We start from the raw sequence: 22,437 nt of genomic DNA, 5'->3' as shown, positions 1-22,437 counted from the left end.
CCATTGTGGACTGTGTTATGCCGATTGATTTGGACCCCGCCCCCCAGTCCTGCTTTGGCCTGGTATCACATGGCAAGGACATAAACGTTTTGTAAAAGGCTGAGCTTTCCTGGTCACCTTTCTCAGCTAAACAAAGGACGCACGGCTCCCACTGAGTCCCTTACCTAGAGGAACTGGGAGTCACAGTGCTGCAGCTCTGGGAAGCTGGAGTTACCCCGCCTGCCTGTTGTTTTCTTTCAGATGCTCCAGGAGCAACACCAAACGCTGGCTGGGAAGGAAATGTTCGTGCCATTAAATGGAAGCACGAGGAAGGAAGAGCTCACCGTGGGTGCAAAGGTAAACCCAAAACTACCACAACAAAAGCTTCCACTTGTACAAAAGCTGCACAACTGCTCCCTCAAGCCAATGGGAAGAAGACTGGCCACCATGTAACAGCTTACAGTAATTCGGCATTGTTATTGTTATTGTTGTTGTTGTTACGTGCCGTCGAGTCGTACCCGACTTATAGTGACCCCTCCTTGGGTTCCTGAGCCAGTAACACTACGGAAGTAGATTGCCCCATCTTCCTCCTGAGGAGTGGCTGGTGGGTTTGAACTGCCAGCCTTCTGGTTAGCAATCAAGTGCCTTCGGCACTATGCTACCAGAGCTCCTGGCATTAGTGATTAAAAAAAAAAGTCTTCTACTGAAAACTAGTATCTATATAGAAAAGTGCACAAATCCTAGGTATACGGATTGACAGATTTTCACGAAGTGAACACACAGCAGGGTTGCAATTTTGAAAGTTTTAAAATATTTAAACATTTATTAAAAATGAGTATTACGTTTCCCTGATCTATGAAAATACAGAACCAAGGAACGGGGACATGCTCTAGACCAGGGGCCAGCAGACGATCGCCTGGGGGCTACGTGGCCATTTGTGTAAAGTTTTATTGCAAAAACAGCCACACCTATTCGTTTGCAGCACTGTCCACGTCAATGAGGGGAAAAATTGAGTACAGTATTAGGACAGACTTTCTGGCCCTCAGAGCCAAAACTATTTATTTGGTGCTTTATGGGATATTCTTTCCCTGCTCTAAGAGCAGTGGTCCTCACATCTGCTCTGCCTGCATACTGCCTGAAAGAAATCAGAGGGCTTTTTAAAATTACAGGTTTAATTTTTACAAAGGTGCGACTTTCAAACTACTCTCAACTCTGTATGGATTCTGAATAGCTTCTCATCAGAATCCTAGAGCTACAGACTGAATTTAGCTCATTCGATTTATGAGCAAACACGTCTGTCCTATAATCCAGTTGAAAAGGCAGGCCTCGTGGTCAAAGCCCTCCTGGAAAGTCAGTGTCATACAGACTGCGTGCCCATGCTCAGGGAGCTCAGAGGGAAGAGTGTGAGGGCACCTGAGCTTACGGGGCTGGAGAACGAAGCAAAACCGTGTGGGCAGGAGGCTGGGCAAGCATCAGGAGCCTTGGTGGTGCAGTGGTTGAGAGCTTGGCTGTGAACTGAAGGGTTCAAGTCTCCTACCTGCTCCACAGGAGAAAGATGTGGCAGTCTGCTTCCATAAAGATTACAGCCCAGGGAACCCTATGAGGAAGTTCTACTCTGTTCTGTTAGGGTCACCATGAGTCAGAATTGACTCAGTGGCAGCGAGCTTGCTGTTTTTACTTCAAGCATCACCTTCCAAGGCTACATGGCCCCTACCACGTCTGGCTGCCTGTAGGCTGCCATCCAGCTGCAGGGACGCACGCAGAGACACGGCGACCTGTCCGCACCATGCACTGTAGTCTGCTTCTCAGGTGGGAACAGACTGGGTAGCAGGAAGCCAGGGAGAGTCAGCTTTCAAGCTGTTAAAAAGACTGACCTAGAGCGAACAGGTTGTAGACAAAAAAGCATAAACTCAAACGCCACTAGTGCTGCCAGCTGCCACGTGCCCAGTACCAGCTCCGAGGGCTGGGGCAGGTTTCTAGTGAAGTATTTTGAGAAAGGTAGTTATGGCCAGTTAGGTACTTATTCACACAGTAGAAAGAAGACAATTTAAACACTGGCCAGCAAGCATCCCTGCCGTTTCTTTACAAGGCAGGTGTGTTGTCAAACACGTGTGGCATACATGCATACATGTACATGCATGCATACACGTGTGCATGTACACACGCTGGGGCTGACAGCTGGATGAAACAAGTGATCAGAATCTTTTCTGGGGTTAGCTTCTTTCTGAAAGTGCCCACCCTCAGGTGTGCAGATGGACTAAGTCATGAAGGGCTATTACTGCCAGGGATGAAGTCATGACTCAGTGCTTTCAGTGACAAACGTTTTGAAAACAGTTAAATGATGTCTGGAAAAGAAATGTAGTTATCCTAACTCTCAATCACTATTCTGTAAAAACAAACACTCTGGAAAGTTCTAATTACCACTAGCTTTAGTGTGCAAACTGTTGGGACAGTAAGGTACAACAAGGCCATCTCTGCCAGCTTCTGAAGTCGGCACATGACCTAGGCCGAGCCCCACTGTGGGGGACAGTATGCAAGGCCCTCCTGTGCCTGACCAGTGATGAGGTCACTCCTCGGCATCCTGGTGGAGAAACTACTGCTATGCACCCTTTACAGATGAGGGACCCCAGCTCAGAGGATGAAGTCACTCCCCAAGTGACAGGAAGCAGATGAGTTGGGCCTCCACACCAGTGCCCCTGGTTGCCACCAGTGCCCCGGGTGCGTACAGACCCACAGCTCCCCCTGGAAAGAACCAGAGTCGAGCTGGTTCCACCACCCACTCGGCCCCAGCACAACGCCCTTGTCATCTGGTGCACACACACATAAACACGGTGTCCCTGTGGTCCTCTTTTCACCTATGTCCTATGTGTTTCCGCCTGACTAGTCTCCATAGTTGTCAGGTTCACTGGAGGTTCTATCACCTGCACTGAGGAAATCTCAGCTAACAGCTGTAACCATGGTAACAGGTGCCACCTGTACAACCACCTCTAGCACAGAGGAGAGGCGGGGGCTCCCGCTTGGCTTTTCCCAGCCTTACAAACACCACTGGCTGTTCCCTGCATGTAGCTCCTCCCCCTTTTAAAAAAAGGTTTCCTTCAGATAAGCTGTCAAAGAAGGATTACTGGGCTGGTGTGGGGCGTTGGGGGAGAGCGATCCCTGAGTGGCACAAACAGTTAAGTGCTTGACTGCTAAGCTAAAGGGTGGTGGTTCAAACCTGCCAACAGCTCTGTAGGAGGAAGGCTTGGTGATCTGATTCCTTAAAGGTCACAGCCAAGAAACTCTCTGGGGCAGTTCTACTCTATAATTCATGGGGTCATCATGACTGGAATCGAATGGAGGGCAATGGGTTTTTCTGGTGCTGGGAGGGCACAGTGTGGGCCACATGGAACAGAGAACAGAGCAGGCTCTCTGGGTTTGACAGAGCTGTGGGGGCACTCGGCGCCTTCCACACAAATGAGAGACTTCACGTCTCTGAGTCAGTGTCCTCCCCTTGCAGCGCTGTCAGGAGGACTGTGAGTGTGCAAAGGGGTCGAGCAGGCAGTGCCCACACAATGTGCACAAAAAGTGCTACTGGGTTTGTCTCAAAGAATCCGATCGGCACTGGATTCTAACCACAAATCCCGTTGTAACTACTTACATTTGCTGCAGACCCAATAAGGGAAGAAGCAATGATTTATTAAAACCAACACAATTCTCATGAATTGCCATCAACCAAGGAAAACTTAAAAGGTCATGGAACCAGGGCTTTGAACTGGTTCAAACTGGTTCAGTCATGGCTGAGGAAGCAAAACTGAACAGATTCAGATTTTTAAAATTTGGGTGATCTGGTACAATAAGTGGAATGGGAAAATCACGGATTGAAGCCCTGGAATGGGAGACTTGGAAGAGGTGTTGTGAGCCCTTTCAGGCTGGGACCGTACAGTGACACACGTGCAGAGCGATGCGGTCGGCCGCCATCTTTGAGACAGGCGCCGCTGCTTCCTTTCAGGCTCTGCTCAAAATCTGAGGACGGGCAAGAGATGGGTTGCTCTGCCCTACCTACGCCACCCTTGTTTCCCGAGAGGGAGAGTAAGTTTCTAGCAGGGCTTCAACTTGCAATTTTCCTTGTTCTGGTTCACCCAGTTTCAAACTTCAGATCCGTTCCTGTGTCGCCTCCTTGGCCATGACTGAACTGGGAAGAACTGGCTCAAAGGCCTGCACGGAACTTAAGAGAAGCTGTCAGGACTTAGACTCGGCAGGTGAAGGAGTGCTTTCTTGCCTCCCTGAGCTTCACCACCAAATACAAACCCCACAGTATTCGCCACAGTAGCCGTCACAGGTTGTAAAAATCACTAACAGGAACAACGGCAACTCCCCTTCCCATTCTAATGAGAACTCAGCATAAATGCCCTGTCGCAGCACCAAGGAGGCCATGTGCCACTTACACCTGACGAAGCAAAGGGTCTAACGCGACACAGAAGCCGGTGTCAGCTTGTTGCATGAAGGTAAGCTGGAAGGAAAAGAAAGGCAGCTGAGTTTTTGTGTTTGCTCCTGCAGGCCATTATGTCCAGGACACCTGCGTCTACGGACTAGGAGACCTGCCATGGATTGTTCAATCGCCTGCTTTGTTTGCCAGCAAATTTGAGTTCGCCCCAGACCCCCTGGTGGTGACGTGCCTGGAGAGGCGACACAGACTTAACGCACTACAGCAGGCAGAAGTCCCCGCAGACCCACACTGGCACTTTCAACAGAACACCCACTTCAATACGTAACTGACTCGCTGAGCTGCAAGCGCCAAAGAGTACCTGCATTCGGGGCGGCATCCCTCCGTTCCTGACCTGAATTACGGGGACAAGCAACAAAGGAGAGGGAGTGGCGAAACGGTCCCTTGCTACTGAGGGCAGGCCACTGCTGCGTCTGTGGGAAAGCAAGCTTGAGAGGAGAAGTGACCCCCACCACTGCCGTGGCACGTGGGTGAGTGCCGGGAGGCCGGCTGCCTCAGCACACGGCTGCTGACAACCAGAGCTGTTCTGGGTCTTGAACTGAGGTCCTGGTTCGCGCTTTCATTCTGAAAGCCGGTGTATTATTGTGTAGGAGGTGTTAATAAAGAACAAATTCTGAAAGCAAAGGGAAACAGGCCGATCTAACACAGTGTTGCTGTAACGGAAACACCACACAGGAGGGTGGCTTTGGTGAAGAGAAACTTGTCTCCTCACAGTTCAGGAAGCTGGAAGCCCAGAGTCAGGGCACTGGCTCTCGGGGACAGCTCGCTATCTCTGTCGGCTCTGGGGGAAGGTCTCTGTCTCGTATAGTCTCTGATCCTTGGTTCCCTGAGGACCTTCAGGTGCACCTACCTTCTCTGGTGTCTTTGTCTGCTTTGGTTCCTAACTGTTCTTTTTACACCTCAAAGTGATATGGTCTCCGAACATAACCAAGAAATCTGTTCCCACGTGGATGGCTCCCACAGGCAGAGAGTGAGAATGAAATCAAAGTCCCCGAGTGTCGGTGAGGTACCCTGGAAGAGCATGAGGCTGTATGGAAGGCAGGTGAGATCTGCAGTCAGGCACCATGACCAAACTGAAGCGAACGGCAGATCTGGAGTCTAACTCTTGCAGCCCACATGGACTGCTGAGACCACCCAAGCCTAGCACACAGGACCCAACAGCTGCACGGGATGGCTGCTGTCCACCTCCTTGTAGCCAAAACACACACAGTGATCCCAGCGGGCACAGCTGTGGGGAGCTGTCCAGAAAGTTCAGGTGTGCTGTGATTCTGTCCCGTTCTGTATAATGGCTCACTAGCAAATAAGTGCAAAGCCCATAACAGGATGAAAAAAGAAACAAAAGTTGCAATCTTTGGAAGGTATCTGAAACACACGTGTCCATTCATTGCCCTCAGTGTTCCACCGCAGCACTGTGATGTCACAAAAGTGGCCTCATGAGAGGGTCTACCCAGCAGGACGAGGGTAATACGTATGAAGTGCTTAGGATGGTGTCAACACTTTTCACAAATGAGGAAACCTGAGGCACAGGGAGGTGACAGAGCGCTCCCAGGACCACAGAGCCAGGCGGGTGGAGCTGGGATCTGTGTCCAGACAGTCTGGCTGCAGAGGCCTTTACGACACCCCTTCCCCAGAGGAGAGAAGGACCAACTCAAACGCTTACCCGGCCCAAGGGCTCAACAAGAATTACAACAGTAACAATGATTCCAGCGCCAGGGCGATGCAGAAGAATAATTGAAGTGACTTAAAGGCTTGGGAGACTGCAGCCACGGGAGACTAGGGAAGAAGGACGAGCTGGCTGTCAGTGGAATGTGGGGGCGGAGCCAGGAAGGGAGGCTGACAGGCAGGCAGCTGCCATGTGCCAGGCCCGTCGGCCGAGACAGAGCAGCATCCTGTGTTAGTATCAGCCCGTCAACGGGGAGGGCCGCATCCATTCAATCGACCTGGACCTGGTGCTCTGCATGCCGAGTCAGTCCAATCGTATAGGCAAAGAACAAAATGAAATCACGTGTGAGCACTGTCTCTTTCGTCTTGTGGTGATGGACAGCTTGAGATGTGAGGACAGACGCTGCCTGCCACTGTGGAGTCCGTGGTCTGTCTCGTCTCTTAGCTCTCCCTCACACGGGACGCTGAAGGCTGCCTGCACCGTATGTTCTGAGACTCCCTGAGGCTGTGCATTCACAGACCACAGAGACGGTAGAAAACGAGGAAAAAAAATAAAAAAGGCCCTGAAGGAGGCAGAGCTGGGAATCACAGGCAGCCGCTGACCTGACTACGTGCAGAGACGGCCCCTCCCGTGAGGTCCCCCACCCCAAGGAATGGAGCTAGACACCAGTGAGCTAAATGCTGCCGGAACTCTGGTATCAACTACCAGCTCCTGAACTCCCATACGCTCAGGTCGCCAGGGGCTCTCACAGGAATGGGGATTCTGACTCAGGGGGTCTGGGCTGGGGCCTGAGATTCTGCATCTCTTTAACAAAACAAACCAAAGCCCAGCCCTCCCAGGTGATGCCCACACTGCAGGTCTGGGTTCATCCTTGGAGGAGAGGGCACAACACCCTCTACTTCCAGCCGGTAATTACTCCAATGGGTTTCTTCTCGTTACAAGAAGCAAAGAATACCATGGGGAATACAACGAATGTTTTTGGCTACTGATTCGTTTATACTGAAAACAAAAAAGCCTAGCAACCACATCTCTTTGGATCCTGTTTACTAAAGCCGAGTCTGCCCACCGTGGGTTAGACACAGAGCAGAGCGGCCTCCAACTGTCTAGCCTGTTCTTGTGAACGGGAAACCAAATGTGGGGCACCTACACACTGAGAAGCAGAGACCACGCACATCCCCAGTGCCACTGAGCTCCCCAACATCTGAAGTTCCAATCCCTAAAAAATGTAAACATTTGCTTTAGACTTTAACTTGACACACGACTCTACCTCACTTTCATCCACATTTCCATGATGAAACCCACAACTGCGACACACTGCACTTCCTCAAACGGAACCATCACTCTTCTTGTTGGCTAGTGTTCACCTCTTGTTCCTTGGCACCCTGCTGGACTACGTTTCCCAGGTTCCCTTGCAGTTAGGCATGGCCACATGACGGAGTTCTGGTCAGAAGGCTATGAGAAGTGGTGAGTGCCACTTCAGGCCTGGCCCATAATAATCCCCCAAGGCAGATCCTCTCTTCTCTTTTCCCATCAGCCAAATGAATGGAAGAAAAACTAAAACTAGTTTCCACTAAATCGATTCTGACTCCTAGTGAGCCACGTGTGTCAGCGTCGCTGTGTTCTGAGCATTTTCAGGGGCTGACGTTATGGAAGCAGTGTTTCTGGTCCTTCTTCCAAGGCACCTCAGGGTGGACTTGAACCCCCAACCTTCTGGTTAGCAGCCAAGCATGTGAACTGTTCGCATCACCCAAATGGAGCTGGCTCCAGTAACTTAGAGGCGGTCAGAGCTTCAAAATGGCCCAAGCTACCCTTGGAAGAAAGCTGCCCGGACAGGGCCTTCCACTGCGTTAGCCACTGAAACGCTGGGGGTTTGTTACAGCGGTCAGGTAACCGACCTACACACAGACAGTCCCAGCTTAACGACGGCATTCCATTCCGACGACTCTTGTTTGAAGTCCAGTCTGATGTTAGGTCCAAGAGCTCCCTTTTTGTTAGTTTTCATTATATTGCCTTTTACTATCAGTATCTGTACAAATCCGAGCTTTACTTATCTTTGAGGATTGGAAACATTACATATAATGTTACAAATATATGCAGTACATAATACTAACAGTAAGATATACAAAAACCCCCACACAGATGGTCTAAGAGTGGTCTGTTGGACCACCGAGACTGCGGCCCCGGGTCATCCTTTGGGCCTGGACCTGGACTCATTTCTGTGGATTGGCTCTCAGCCCAACAGCAGAAAGACCTACAAGCAGCGCACCTACCCCAGGGAGATGTACCCCCTGATCAGTCAACATGAGACACCTGAAAGGCACCCTGTGCAAAGAGGGAGACCTGGACAGGCAGGTGCGCAGGTAAGGACGACACAGGGAGGGACAGCCACAGGAAGCAGAGGGGAGGGATGGACAGGCCGTGGCACCCAACGTGCAGGAAGTGTCAGGAGGCAAAGGAATCTGCTTCATAAATCTGCACCCACATCACAATAATTTCTTTTGTTTGTTTTTAAAAAAAGAGTGGTTCATTGGAACTTGACTACGTCAGGACTAGGGAAGTTGGGACAGCTGTACTGAGGATTACTAAACCTTCCAACTTCACGTTAGAAACAGGAGTTTAAATCCTGGTAACAGGACATAAATTTATCATTTATTTCTCATTTTAAAATACTGTTGCCAAGCATTTTGGATCGACAAGGAGAGCTGTCAGAAAATTTACTACAGTTCCCTCTGACTTATTTTTGCACACTAGAATCTGAAGCCCAAAGAGGTGATGTCATAGTCCCACGGCCAGATCTGGGGTGCGAGCAAGACTGCCCTCATCAGGCTCTCGATACCGGCCGTGGGAAGGACTGAGGGAGCCCACTCTCGTCTGCAGAGGCTGTACCGCACTCCACGGTGCTCCACGGTGTAGAATCCAAATACGCAAACGCCATGTTTAGGCAGACTGTATTGTTCTGGCAGCACTTTTCAAAAACTCTGAAGGACAATTTTAAGATGAGGTGTTGCTGAATTACACTGACTATCCTGGGTTCACCATCCCTTGTCTGTCAGCTTGTACTGTGGTGGCTTCCGTGTTGCTGTGAGGCTCGAGGCTATGCCACCAGGATTTTGAATACCAGCATGGGGACCCACGGCGGACAGGTTTCAAGGGAGCTTCCAGACTAACACAGACTGGGAAGAAGGATGAAGCCATTCACGTCTGGAAAAACTGGCCACTGAAAACCCCATGAGTAGGAGCGAAACCCTGTCTGACATGGTGCCCACAGATGAGCCCCTGGGCTGGAAGGCACTCAAAACACTCACAGTTCATTCTGTTGGGCGGCACCCATGACGGCACCTAACAAGCAACATCCTGTATGAAAAAGCAGAGATGTCACTCTGAGGACTAAGGTGCACAGACCCAAGCCTTGGTCTCTCCAACTGCCTCATATGCATATGAAAGACAGACAATGAGTAGGGAAGACAGGAGAATTGATGCATTTGAATGGTGCTGGTGAAACATTCAGTATATACCATGGACTGCCAAAGATGAAACAAACCAGTCTTGGAAGTACAGCCAGAATGCTCCTCAGAAGCGAGGGTGGCGAAACTGTCTCACATACTTTGGATATGTTGTCAAGAGGGTCCAGTCCCTGAAGGACATCACGCTTGGTGAGTGGAGGGTCGGCAGAAGAGAGGAAGACGCTTGACAAGATGGGCCGACACAGCAGCTACAACAATAGGCTCAGACATCCCTGGTATTGCAAGGAAGGTGCAAGACTGGGCAGTGTTCTGTTCTGTTGTACGTAGGGTCACTGAGCTTGAAGCAACTTGACAGCACTTAACAACATCACCCCGTCTGAACTGCAGGAGCTCCTGACACGCGCACGGCTCCACCGAAGGTGGGGGAAGCCCCGCTTTCTGAGCATCACCTGCTCCCTGCTTCCCCTTGTGCAACCCTAACTGCAGCTAGTTCCCCTTTGGTCCGCCTCCTTCCCTTCCCTGGAAGTGCACAAGGCACAGAATTTCAAAACCTTCCTCGGTTTTACTACACTTTCCCACACACCAAGAAAGGACTTTATTTCCATGAAATAAAGTCAACTCTGTGTTGAACTCTGGGCAGACGGTCTAGTCTGCTGCATGTTACTAATGCGGACATTGTAGGGCAGCCAACACAGAGGACACTGCATGCCAGCGTAAGAGACGTTTCCATCAAGGTCGGAAGCAAACAAGAGCTGGACTTCAGTCGGCGAGCCTGCCCAGCCTAGCTGCTTGTCAGCATCCTCTGGGAGCTGCTCATTAGAAACCCACACACGTCTCTCCAATCCCGCAGGCTCGGACTCTGTGGTGAGGTGGAGACAGAAGTAAGGGGTAAGTCTAGGCACAGCCTAGCTTGGGAGCCGTTGACGTAAGTCATCTGGCCCGTGAAGGAAACATCAGCTTCGTTTCCCACCTTCATGGACAGGTTCGCCCCACTACCTGAAAGCAGTGCGTTCCCATGAAACCTTTTCAAGCCCAAACAGCATAAAGTGAAGACACAATTCCCATCAACTGATACCAGAACAATTTTCAAACATTCCCAGACCGAAAAATAACCTACCGAATCACATCAAATAACACGTAAAATCTAGACTAACACTAACACGGGGTAAAAGCAGGAATGACGGGATACACACACAGCCTACAGGAAGTAGAAACAATGCGGACACAGGTAGGTCCCGGGGAGGAGCCTGGTGACGCCACTCTCACTGCTCCGGGTGCCCTGTCGCTTCACCTGCTGGCTGCAAAACCAAGGTGAACGCTACTCTCACTTTTTGCGGTTTTTTTTTTTTTTTTGGTAAAAGCAAAAACTCTCTTTGGGTTTCTCAGGGTTAGCAGAAACAGGCACTAACGTAGGCCTTCTATAAAAGTGAAGTGGTGTCCGAAAAGCAGGGTATGACTGTAGTTACACTCCTCTAAACAGACTGTTTAATACCTAACCAGCATCCTTCACACTGCTAAACATACGCACACTCAAACACAGAGCACCCGCAGTGGGCTTCCCATGCCGTGGGCGCCCCAGCCACCGCCCCGAACCCTCCTGATGCCTCTCACGTGGGCGCCTTTCTCTGGCCGCTGTTGCCACCCTGGCCTGTGCCCAGTCCTTCCTCTCTCTGCCCGACCCTTGCAGCCTACGCACTGGTGCTCCCAAAGCATCTTCCTGCCGAGGGTCATCCATGGCTGTCCAAGCTGGCCTGCAACCACCTCTGAGTCTGCCTGGTGTTCAGGGCCTCTCCCCTGCTCCTTTACCTCCACCCCGAGTCCTGACAAGCTGGTGCCTTAACTACACCTTGACCCTCCGTCTCCAAAGGCTGCCAGGCCCCTTCCCTGCCCTACATCTCTCCTCCTCCTCCTCCTCTTCTCAGTCCTCCACCTCTTCCACCTGTCTGCTTTACCAGCTACGCACACACCACGACTCATGACAGCGATCCACAGACGTCAGGCACCCCCTGCGACGGCCTGTCATTATTGGAATATTCTTCTTCAGATCTACCCGCTGTTTCTACTTCAATTTGTTTTAAAGTTAAGTTTATATTTCTACCATAAATATAAAAACAGTACCTCTTCGCATAAATACAAAGTGACCATAAAAATAGGACACAAAACCCAGTCTCGCTAGGTCCTGCCTGCCAAAGCTCTGAGCTTCAGGTCTACTCTGACTCGAGGGGTTAGTGTTAGGGAGATGTCAGGAGTCCTGGCGGTGCTTGGCTGCTAACTGAAAGGTCAGTGGTTCAAACCTACCCAGCAACTCCTCAGGAAAAAAACCTGACACTCTGCCTTCCTAGAGATACAGCTGGGAACACCCTCTGGGGCAGTCTACCTGTCACATGGGTCACTGTGACTTGGGATCCACTCAACACATCACCACCTCCAACAGAGAGGTGTTAAGCCAGACTAGGGGCCAAGTGAGACTCTGTCCCGGAAGCAAGGCAGTCTGAAGGAGCGAGATGGGGTCGCTCTCTTGCTCACTGGTGTCCTGTGGAGACTTACCGTCCTACGTGAGGACCGGCCCAAAGCAGCACCAACAGTCAAGTTCCAATCTCAGGATGTGTGGCCACTGAGCATCACACTCTTCCCTCAAGACCCAGACAGGCGCCTCCTCTTTCACCAGCTGTTTCTCACCAGCACAGAGCAAAGAAAGCCCCTGACTCCAGTACCGTCTCCCCTCCCACGTGGGAGCTGGCTTTGAGAAAGAATACGGAACAGAATTTCTTGTACGATTCCTGCCATTGTCTTGAGGGCAAGGAACGTGTTGCACACGCCTCATTTCCCCTTGGAACACCTACAATGTGGTCTCTCGTACAGGACACACACTAAATACTACTGAATAAATAATACACACTGAATCCCACGCATATTTTTCCATGAATTTTTCTTTTTTAAAAGCGTAGTAGCACGGATTCCAAATCCTATAATGGTTTTATTCATAACTCCCCCAACTGAGAAATAATCTAAATGCCCTTCAGCTGGGGAATGAATAAACCAATGTGATACCTCCCACAGTGAATCACTGCCCGGCAGAGAGGGGCAGACTGCTGGTATACACAGCCCAGAGGAATCTCATCTGTACTGGGCCAAGGGAAGGACGCCAGACTCAAAAGACTACAGACCGTTGTCCACCCACCCCAGGGTGACCTCTGACCCCTCCACCGCTGGTGATGTCCCCCCCCCCAGGGTGACCTCTGACCCCTGCACCGCTGGTGAGCTTCTCTCTCTCTCTGTATGAGCGGGCTTGCCCAATGTGCTCCCTCCCAGTCTCACTGCATTTACAGGGATCATTCAAACAAAGTGCATCTGGCCTGCCTGTCTCTGAATCCTTGTGAGTGGAATCGCCCAGTGTGTCCCCTTCCCGCCTGGCTCCGTTTACAGAGGGGTCAGTCAGAACAAACCTCAGTGTGGTCACTGGGCCTGCATGATGGGAACCTGTCTGACTCTTCAACCTCCTGCCCCAGGACCACACATTCTGCTCCTTGGACTAGTAAGGAGCGCTGGTGGTGTAGTGCCTAAGGCATGTGACTGCTAACCAGAAGGCTGGAGGTTCAAACCCACCAGCCACTCCTCGAAAAGAAAGTTGGGCAATCTACTTCCGTAGCGATACCACCTTGGAAACCCAAGGAGGGTCGCTAGGAGTTGGATCCAACTTGACAACAGTGAGTTTGGTTTTTTGTTTTTTTTTTTTTTGAACTAGCAAAGTCCTCTGTCACCTCTGAGCTTGTGCAAGTGCTGCTCCTGCTACCCGAGCTCTGGCGGCTGGCTCCCGCACACCCGCCAGGTCTCAGCGCACACACTGACTCAGAGGCCTCTGTCAGCACCACTGGGCAGCCTTGCTCAATATGTGAGTATCTGACCCCTCAGCCAGAGACAGAGCCCTCCTCATTTTACCCACCATGATAACCCACCATCACAGCTGCTCAGTGGAAACTGCCAAATGAAAGAAGAGATGCCCCCCAGGGAGAAACGTTACAAGGTGTGATGAAATGCACGCAGAGTTCTACAGGTGAAAACCGGCAGAGCTGCTTTGCACTGAGCATCACGCTACACGCCAGGTGTCCAAGGGCCAGCAGGGCAGCAGACACACAAATGTCTGAGCTGCAGCAAAAACCTCAAGCGAAGTCATCAGAACTCCCTGTGACTTTGTGGAGCAGGTTCTCTGCTCCATCGAGTTACCTGTTGCTGCACGTGAACACTTCCTGAAGGAACACTAACCACCCTGGAGAGAAAGGATAAAGCCTGGCTCCCTGCCCTCAACTCAGTCCAGTGGGGAAAGAGACACATAAAGACACAGTACCGTCATGAAGAGATCAGTGAGATAACAAGGCCTCCAGGGATCAGGGCAGGATTCAGGAGGAAAGGCCTAACTTGGGGACTAAGTCTCACAGGGGAAGCAGTAATCCTCCAGGCCGCAGGTCAGGGCAGAGGCACAGAGGCACCAGGAGACCTGGACAGGCAGGCAGGGGTCACATCACAGAGCCAGGCTGAGTCTGCATTCTCTGTAACGAGGAGCCACAGATGGGACTGACACAGAGAACGCAGCAGATGCGTGTTTCTAAAAGCTGTGGAGGTCACTGGAATGACCACCGAGAGAGGGAAACCGCTTGAGCCCTCAGCCCCTGAGAGGCACAACAACACGTCAGGAACTCACTGTGTGGCAGACTTCTGCTTTTATCTCTTTCAGGGCACGTTCAGAGAAGACGCAGCCACAGCACCGCAAGAAGCAAAACCTAGAGAGATACAGAATATGGAGAACAACTCCATGAACAAATTAGAAATAATTTACAAACAGTCCCCACATCATCAATTAACATTTGTTCAGTTTACACACAGGCCAAGAACCACAAAGTTAATAATCATTACATTTGTTTCCATTAAAGAAAAAAAAAAGTATATCAAAAGATAAAAAATCTAATTTCCCAGGGATTAAGTGGATCCAGGAGACTTGGTTAGCAGTCAGTTGGTAACAGAAAGGTTGGCAGTTCGAACTTACCAGTGGCTCTGTGGGAAAAAGATGTGGCAGTCCGCTTTTGTAAAGATTATAGACTTGCAAACCCTATGGGGCAGTTCTGCTCTGTACCAGAGGGTTGTTATGAGTCAGATTTAACTTGACAGCAACGGGTTAGTGTGGTGGTTATGTTTGTGTGTCACCTTGGCTAGGCCTGGTTGAGTGGCTGGGTAGCTGGATGCAGTATTCCCCATGATGAGACTGGTAATCAACTCCATGGTGGAATCTACTGGGAGCAGCTGAGTAGCTGCCTTAGGGAATGTGGTCTGTTTCCTGTATATAAGGAGACACTTTGAGAATGGTCTCCAGCCTTTGGCACGCTTCAACCCTGCATGTAGCTGTGTCATTGCTCAGCAGCCTGCCATGCTCTGCTGATTTGGGGACTTACAGTGGACTTAAGCTAATGGCCTGCCATGTGGTCTGGTAACATTGGGACTGTGCCATTTTACTTGTCAACCTCAGGGCTTCTCAGCCTCAACAGCCAACAGCTGTCTGAGTGAAGAAATGCCTCTAGCTCCAGGGGGCCGGGAGCAGGAGGCAGAACTGGACCCCAAAGTTGAGGGGCTTTCACTCAGCCCCTAAAGCCTGGCACTTTGAACTTGGACTTAAAGCTTCCAAATTGTAAGAATAAACTCCTGTTTGATAAGGCCATCCCATTTGTGGTATATTTTCTCGTCAGAGTGGCACCAGGTAACCAGAACAGTTAGGATTTTTTTTTTTTTTTTTTTAAATAGTGGATGCAGAAAGGCCTAACCAAAAACCCCAATTAAGAACACTGTACCAAATCCATTAATTGTTCCTTACTATCAAAACAAATCCTATTTTATGGATGCTTACTGATTACCAGTAAATTATGGTTTTTTTAAACAAAGGTCACTTTGAGGACTAAGGTGCATGTGACCCAAGCCATGGTATTTTCAATAGCCTGAGATGCACACAAAATCTGGACAGTACGGAAGACAGAAGAACTGATGCCTCTGAATTACGGTGCTGGTGCAGAGTACTGAATATGCTATGATGTCTGAAGAACGAGTAAGGAAACGCAGCAGGACACCCCTCAGACACAGGATGGCGAGACTTCATCTCAGTTACTCTGGACACTTTATCAAGAGGAAAGACATGATGCTTGGTAAAGCAGAGGGCCAGCAAAAAAGAGGAAGGCCCTCAATGAGATGGGTGGACAGAGTGGCTGCAACAACGGGTTCAGACACAGGAAGGACTGTGAGGAGGGCCCAGAACTGGGCAGTGTCCATCCTGTTGTACAGAGTTGCTGTGAGTCACAAGTGACTCAATGGTACCTAACAACCACAACAACAAAGGCCCAAGGTATTTACTACATTAGCAATTTTGTTCTATTTTTCTAGGAGCTCTGGGGGTGTAGTACCTAAGGCATCTGACTGCTAACCAGAGGCTGGTGGTTCAAACCCACCAGCCACTCCTTGGAAGGAAGGTTGGGCACTCTACTTCCATAGTGATACTGCCTCAGAAACCCAAGGAGGGGTCGCTATGAGTTGGATCCGAATTGACAGCAGTGAGTTTGGTTTTTCTGGTTTTTATCCTATGGCCTTTACTAATAAACTAATTGAAAACTCAATTTGCTAGTGCCAAAGCTCTACTCATAACAAGAGGACAAAGCCAAAATAGGTAAAGCTCAATTAACTCAGGTGAGGCCAGGGGAAGAGACTAACCACTAAACAAGAAAGAATTACGGAAGCAGCAGTCGGCACGAGCAGCTACGGGTCACCCCTATTCCAGACCCAGAGTTGAGTCTGTTTCTGCTAAGTTCCTCTTCTGGTGCGAACCATCGTTTTTTTTTTTAAAAAAAGAAGTGGGACAAGGTCAAGTAGCATGAGTCTAGTTCCCCAGAATATTTACTGCTTGATCCAAGTGCTGGGGTGTAAGAGGGTGGGGGGAAGAAATGATTGAAATTCAGAAACAATGGTAACAGCAAAAGGTCCCCTGCCTCTTCCCTTCTCTGCAAATCCGGAAGTCATCACATTATCGGGTCATTCCACTCAGAGCTCCCTTCTCTCCAAATCCGGAAGTCATTCAGTTATCGGGTCATTCCATTCAGAGTTCCCTCCTCTCCAAATCTGGAAGTCATTCTGTTATCGGGTCATTCCACTCAGAGCTCCCTTCTCTCCAAGTCCGGAAGTCACCGTGTTATCGGGTCATTCCACTCAGAGTTCCCTTCTCTCCAAACCTGGAAGTCATTCCGTTATCGGGTCATTCCACTCAGAGCTCCCTTCTCTCCAAATCCGGAAGTCATCACGTTATCGGGTCATTCCACTCAAGAGTTCCCTTCTCTCCAAACCCGGAAGTCATTCCGTTATCGGGTCATTCCACTCAGAGTTCCCTTCTCTCCAAATCCGGAAGTCATCACGTTATCAGGTCATTCCACTCAGAGTTCCCTTCTCTCCAAACCCGGAAGTCATTCCGTTATCGGGTCATTCCAGAGTTCCCTTCTCTCCAAATCCGGAAGTCACTGCGTTATCGGGTCATTCCACTCAGAGTTCCCTTCTCTCCAAATGCGGAAGTCATTCCGTTATCGGGTCATTCCACTCAGGGTTCCCTTCTCTCCAAATCCAGAAGTCACCGCGTTATCGGGTCATTCCACTCAGAGTTCCCTTCTCTCCAAATCCGGAAGTCATTCTGTTATCAGGTCATTCCACTCAGAGTTCCCTTTTCTCCAAATCCGGAAGTCACCGTGTTATCGGGTCATTCCACTCAGAGCCAGTGGTCAGGCTCTCCGGCGTCACTGGCCACAGTGCCTGGCATGTGAGAAGATGCCCATATACACCTGCTAAATCAATGCAGAGGGGGTCCTGGTGGTGCAGAGGTTAACCGTGTGGCTGCTAACTGGGAGGCTGGTGGTTCAATCCACCAGCCATTCTGTGGGAGAAAAGTGTGGCAGTCTATTTCTATAACGATCATAGCCTTGGATACCCTATGGGGTAGTTCTACACTGTCCTACAGAGTCATCATGAGTCAGAATCAACTTGACTGCAATGGGTCAGCACATACAAATGAGCCAGAATAGTCAAGATTACATGTAGTCACTTATAGCTGGCAAAAATCTTCACCTACCTGAGATGCTTTTTTTTTTATAAAAACCTCTTTACTTTGGGTTCTCCTGTCCTCAAGAACAGAAGGGCTCAGAAAATAGAGCTGAGTGGGCTCAGAGTCCCATTACCAATGGCTGATGGGGAATGAAGGAGCTCCTGGACCTTGCGCTATGTCCTCCATGGCACCATCCAAACTAAGGCACCCCGTGAAGAACTCAGGTGACTGCTAAGCCACTTCCCAAATCCTAATGACCCCAATGCCACGATTTCACCAGACTCCCACGTCGTTTGTCCCTGCCCGCTGCTCACCTGTGCCGGCCATTCATCTCCAAGCCCACGACGGGGCAGATGAAGCGCGCCCGCTGGAGGTCATCGTGCCTGTCACCTTTGGTGTTGCCTTTGTCCCCTTCCCAGGCGGGATTATCAGAAAGCTTCAGCTCTGTCACATTCTGTGGAAAAGAAGCAGTGTGACAAATGGATCACCTTTTGCCTTAATAGTCACTTTGTCAACAGAGAAATCGTTGTCCTAGTCCCTCTCCATGTAAGTCTCTCATTCATAGCCACTTTTGTCACCAACTGATGTAAATATAAAATTAAACTATAAATTCTGATAGAAACCAAGGTGTTTTTAATTCATCAACAGAAGCAATTAGGTCATTTCTATTTTACCAATGTTTTGTTATTTTAGAAGAAGCAATTTCTGATATCAAAAGTTACCCCACTAAGAAACAGCTCTGCGTTAGCTCCACCCATAATGGCCTGCGTTCCTTTCCTGCCGACACCCTCACTGAGGAGGATCCTGACAAGGGACCAGTTACAAGACAGGACAGCTGAATCGACAGTACCAGCTGGGGGGCCAAGGCAGAGTATCAGCCAGAAAACACTACCAGACTCCAGTACATCCACTCCGGCCTCCACAAATCCACCCTTATGAGGAGTTTGACTAACAGCCCTACTTCAGCATTTGAGCTACTTCTTTCTAACTGTTGGCACTTTCAAATGGATTCCGACTCACAGCGGCCCCGCGTGACAGAGTAGAGCTGCCCCACTGGGTTTCCTGGGCTATGGTCTTTATAGCAGCAGATCTGCAGGTCATTCTCCTGTGGGGCTGCTGGATTTGAACTGCCAACCTCTCAGAGCAAATGAAACATGTACTTAACCACTGCACCAGCAGGGCTCCTTCTTCCCACTTACACATTTTTACTGTAATGCTCTGAAGAGCAGCTGAGTGCCCCACAGGTGAGCCACCAGGCCCATGGCCACCTTGTCTCCTTCTTGGCTGACAAGTCGATGTCTGTCTCCACATGGTCTCTGCTGCGAGCACCTGTGGCTTCTTAACAATAATCTAGTGTCTGCATAGTCTCATCTGGGTCCTTCTGTTTTTAGTGTCCCAGCTGCTTGGAGTCTTGTGTGTGAGCCGTGTGTGTGTGTGTGTGTTTGTGTGTGTGTGTTGTTAAGAAGAGAACTGTATGAACTAATTTCAGCCATGATTAACATTTTGGAGGTAAGATAACCTATGCCCTGTGGGGTTTCAGGAACTAACTCCCTGTCCAAGGTAAATGGTGACTAAAACCAGCATGATTATTTCATAGGATGACCCGTAGCTACGCTTAAGGATTATTAATTTGCCCAAAATGACCACCTTTTGTAACCTGTAATCAGCCCAAGAATTCAAGCAGAGTGCCTGATGCTGCTTTTTTTTTTTTTTTTTTAAAAAAAAGGAAGCACCAACCCCCACTCTCAGACCAGTCAGGGGGCTTGGGTTCTGGGTCAGGCCTTCTCTGACCAGCCCTGTGGCCTCCTGGAGTCACGCACAGCCAGCGTGCTCCCTGGGAAACAAAGGCCTTAACTAGCACGATGGTCTCAAATCCTTCCCAATACACTTCTAAGCATTTTCCCATGACCAGATTTCAAAGATTTTGTCCTCTTAGCAAACTTCACTTACTGAAACTGTCTCCACACTTCTAAGAAAGAGCTTTAACTACCAGTCAGAACATTTAATCTGCAGGAGGCAACCACTGATTTAACAGTGATTGACCTCTCACAGACCCTGGTGGCACAGTGGCTAAGCGCCCTGCTGCTAAGCGAAAGGTCAGCAGTTCGAACCCACCAGCCACTCCACGGGAGAAAGACCTGCAGATCTGCTCCGGGAAGGCTCATAGCCTAGGAAACCCCACGGGGCAGCTCTACGTGTCCCACGGGCTCGGTAAGAGTCAGAATTGACCTGATGGCACGGAACAACAAACGTAAAATTCTCTAATTCTACAAAAGTGTCTTACAGATCAAAAATCCTAGCAGTTAACTCTTAAGCAGAGAAAGAATGCCTCCCAGCACTTCCATATGGCACATTAGGGGATGTCGGAGCAGTTTCACGGCTACCGAATCACGGGAGGCTTATGATGCAGCAGCTACGGGCGGGGAAACCTCTGGCTCGAGACTGAAGTGACCTGAAGAAGGTCACCCCCTTGTGAGGTGGCTGAGCAGGGCTGCAATCCCAGGGTCCTGGCCCGTCTTTACGGAGAGGAATCCTATAAAAGAACCTGCCACCAGCACTTCGGAATCACCGGTCTTACCTTCATGCTTTTAATGTGAGATGCTGCCTTCCCAAGAGCCTTTTCAGATGACTTGTCCAACAGAAACTCAATGACGGCATCTTTGTTATAAAGCCTGCAACAATAAAGACTAGTCAAACACCACAGCAACAGTCAGCTTTCAAGTAACCAAGCCAAAGGGGAAGAAAACCCTGACTGATGTGATGGGGCCCAACCCGGAGCTACTTGTATCTGGTAACAGAAAAGGCCTGCGTTCCAGCAAAGTCCATGTGTTTCTCCTGCACTGCTGGTGCGAATGGACGTGGTGCAGCCACCGTGGAAAACAGTTCCTCAGAATGTGGAACACAGAAAACCACGTGACCCAGGAGCCCTCTCCTGCGCAGACCCAGCAGGGAAGGCAGGAGCGCAAATGGAAACCGCAGACGAGTGTTCCTGCAGCCCTCTTCACAACAGGTAAAAGCTGGAAACAACCGAAATGCCTGCCAACAGATGAACGGATACACACAAGGTGGCCTATACACAACAGAGCATCAGCCCCGACGTGACCGCGGCACGGCTAAAGCACGAAGACACTGCGCTGAGCACAATCAGCCCGTCACAGGACAAAAACTGCATGACCTCACTTAGACAAAGTAAGAAAATACATAGAAATCAAAGCTCTTTAATGGTTACTGGGTGGGGGGAGGTGTTGCTCCGTAGGCACTGACTTCATGCCAATGATTTGGAACAGGACAGGGATGACAGCTGCACAACGTGACCAACGTCATCAATGCTGATGCACTGCAAATGTAGGAACTGTACCGGCAGATGGCTTCCACTGTATAAATACAGCTAATCTCGCACTGTCTCAACTCCGTCCAGAGCATATGGAGAAAGAAGCTGCAAACCAGCAGTCTGAGGGACAGCTGGGACAAAGGGTCTAAATGTTGGAAGATTTAACGTAAAGGTGCAGACTTTCAACCTCTCTTAAAAGAATTAAATAAACCAAACTGAACCAGAAGACCTGGCGCCACACGTTCTTGAACCCCAAGAGCTGTCTGGAAGGCAGCAGCTGCTCCCCCAGGGGCAGACAGGTGCTCTCCCCTATTCTTGGCCACACCTCCCAGGGCTTCCGCCTATCTGCTTGTGTCCTACCAGCTCCTGGGTTTTCAACCCTTGGATTAAGCCAACCAATTAGGAGAAAGACAGGGAATGTGAACCCCGCCTTCACAAATCTGCTCTAGCTAACTCACACTTGATGAATCAAAAACTGCATACACACATCTTCAAAATCATGTAATAAATGCTTTCTGACTGATGAAAGGGACCATACCTGCCAAGTTCACAGGCAACTATCGGTCGCCTTAATATTTCTTGACTTAGAGTACAGTAGTTCCACTGGGCCACGAGTTCTGCATCTTTGTCAACCTAAGAAAAGAAATGAAAATTCCTTTCAATCAACTTCCGCCTCTGAAAAGCACATGGCTGACAGTCCACATATAAACATTTATTCAGTGATACTACATTGTGATAGGGATACGTGAATCTGGAATTTCAAAAGTCCTAAAAAAAACCTGATATTATGTCAAATAAAGGCCTGTTTAAAGCATGACAAGGAGCTTTGGTGGTGTCGTGCCTAAGGCACTTGACCGCTAACTGGAAGGCTGGTGGTTCAAACCCACCAGCCATTCCTCGGAAGGAAGATGGGGCAACCTACTTCCGTAGTGATACTGCCTTGGAAACGCAAGGAGGGGTTGCTATGAGTTGGATCCAACTCCACGGCAGTGAGTTTGGTTTTTGGTTTTGGTTAAAGTGTGACAAGTACAAAGAAGCAGTTGACATCAAATCATAACTTGTTTGCAGACTCTAAGTATTCACGCATCTGCATCTTAACAGGAAATGCAGAGGCCACACAGGGAGAAAGTACAGGTGAAATTCTAACAATGAGGAAGCCTCCAATGCTGTACCTGAATTTAAAGACAAAAAATTGAGAATAAACATTTTTTTTTAATAGTTTGCCAAAGAAAACAAAAAACTAAACTCACTGCCATCAAGTGGATTCTGAGTAATAGCTGTCCCTCCTTGGGTTTCCAAGGTGATATCTCCGTGAAAGTAGATTGCCCAATCTTTCTTCTGAGGAGTGGCTGGGGGTTTGAACCGCCAGCCTTCTGGTTAGCAGTCAAATGCCTTAGGTAC

The 22,437-nt window shown here is 49.6% G+C and overlaps 1 protein-coding gene across 1 annotated transcript in view; it reads right to left on the bottom strand.

The window, feature by feature from the left end:
* Positions 1-22,437, bottom strand: part of RTF2 (replication termination factor 2) — a 43,474-nt gene that overhangs the window by 18,061 nt on the left and 2,976 nt on the right. The window contains exons 2-5 of the mRNA XM_007955588.1: positions 21,575-21,669; positions 20,284-20,377; positions 18,020-18,159; positions 14,289-14,367 (exon numbers count right to left, since the gene is read on the bottom strand). Coding sequence (XP_007953779.1) covers positions 14,289-14,367; positions 18,020-18,159; positions 20,284-20,377; positions 21,575-21,669 — 408 coding nt within the window. The remainder of the gene's footprint in view (positions 1-14,288; positions 14,368-18,019; positions 18,160-20,283; positions 20,378-21,574; positions 21,670-22,437) is intronic.

Source organism: Orycteropus afer, unplaced genomic scaffold, assembly GCF_000298275.1.
Source record: "Orycteropus afer afer isolate SDZICR_OR568_19922 unplaced genomic scaffold, OryAfe1.0 scaffold00515, whole genome shotgun sequence".
NCBI classification, from domain to species: Eukaryota; Metazoa; Chordata; class Mammalia; order Tubulidentata; family Orycteropodidae; genus Orycteropus; species Orycteropus afer.
The sequence above is the reverse complement of the archived record's forward strand: the minus strand, read 5'-3'. Positions and strand labels throughout refer to the sequence as shown.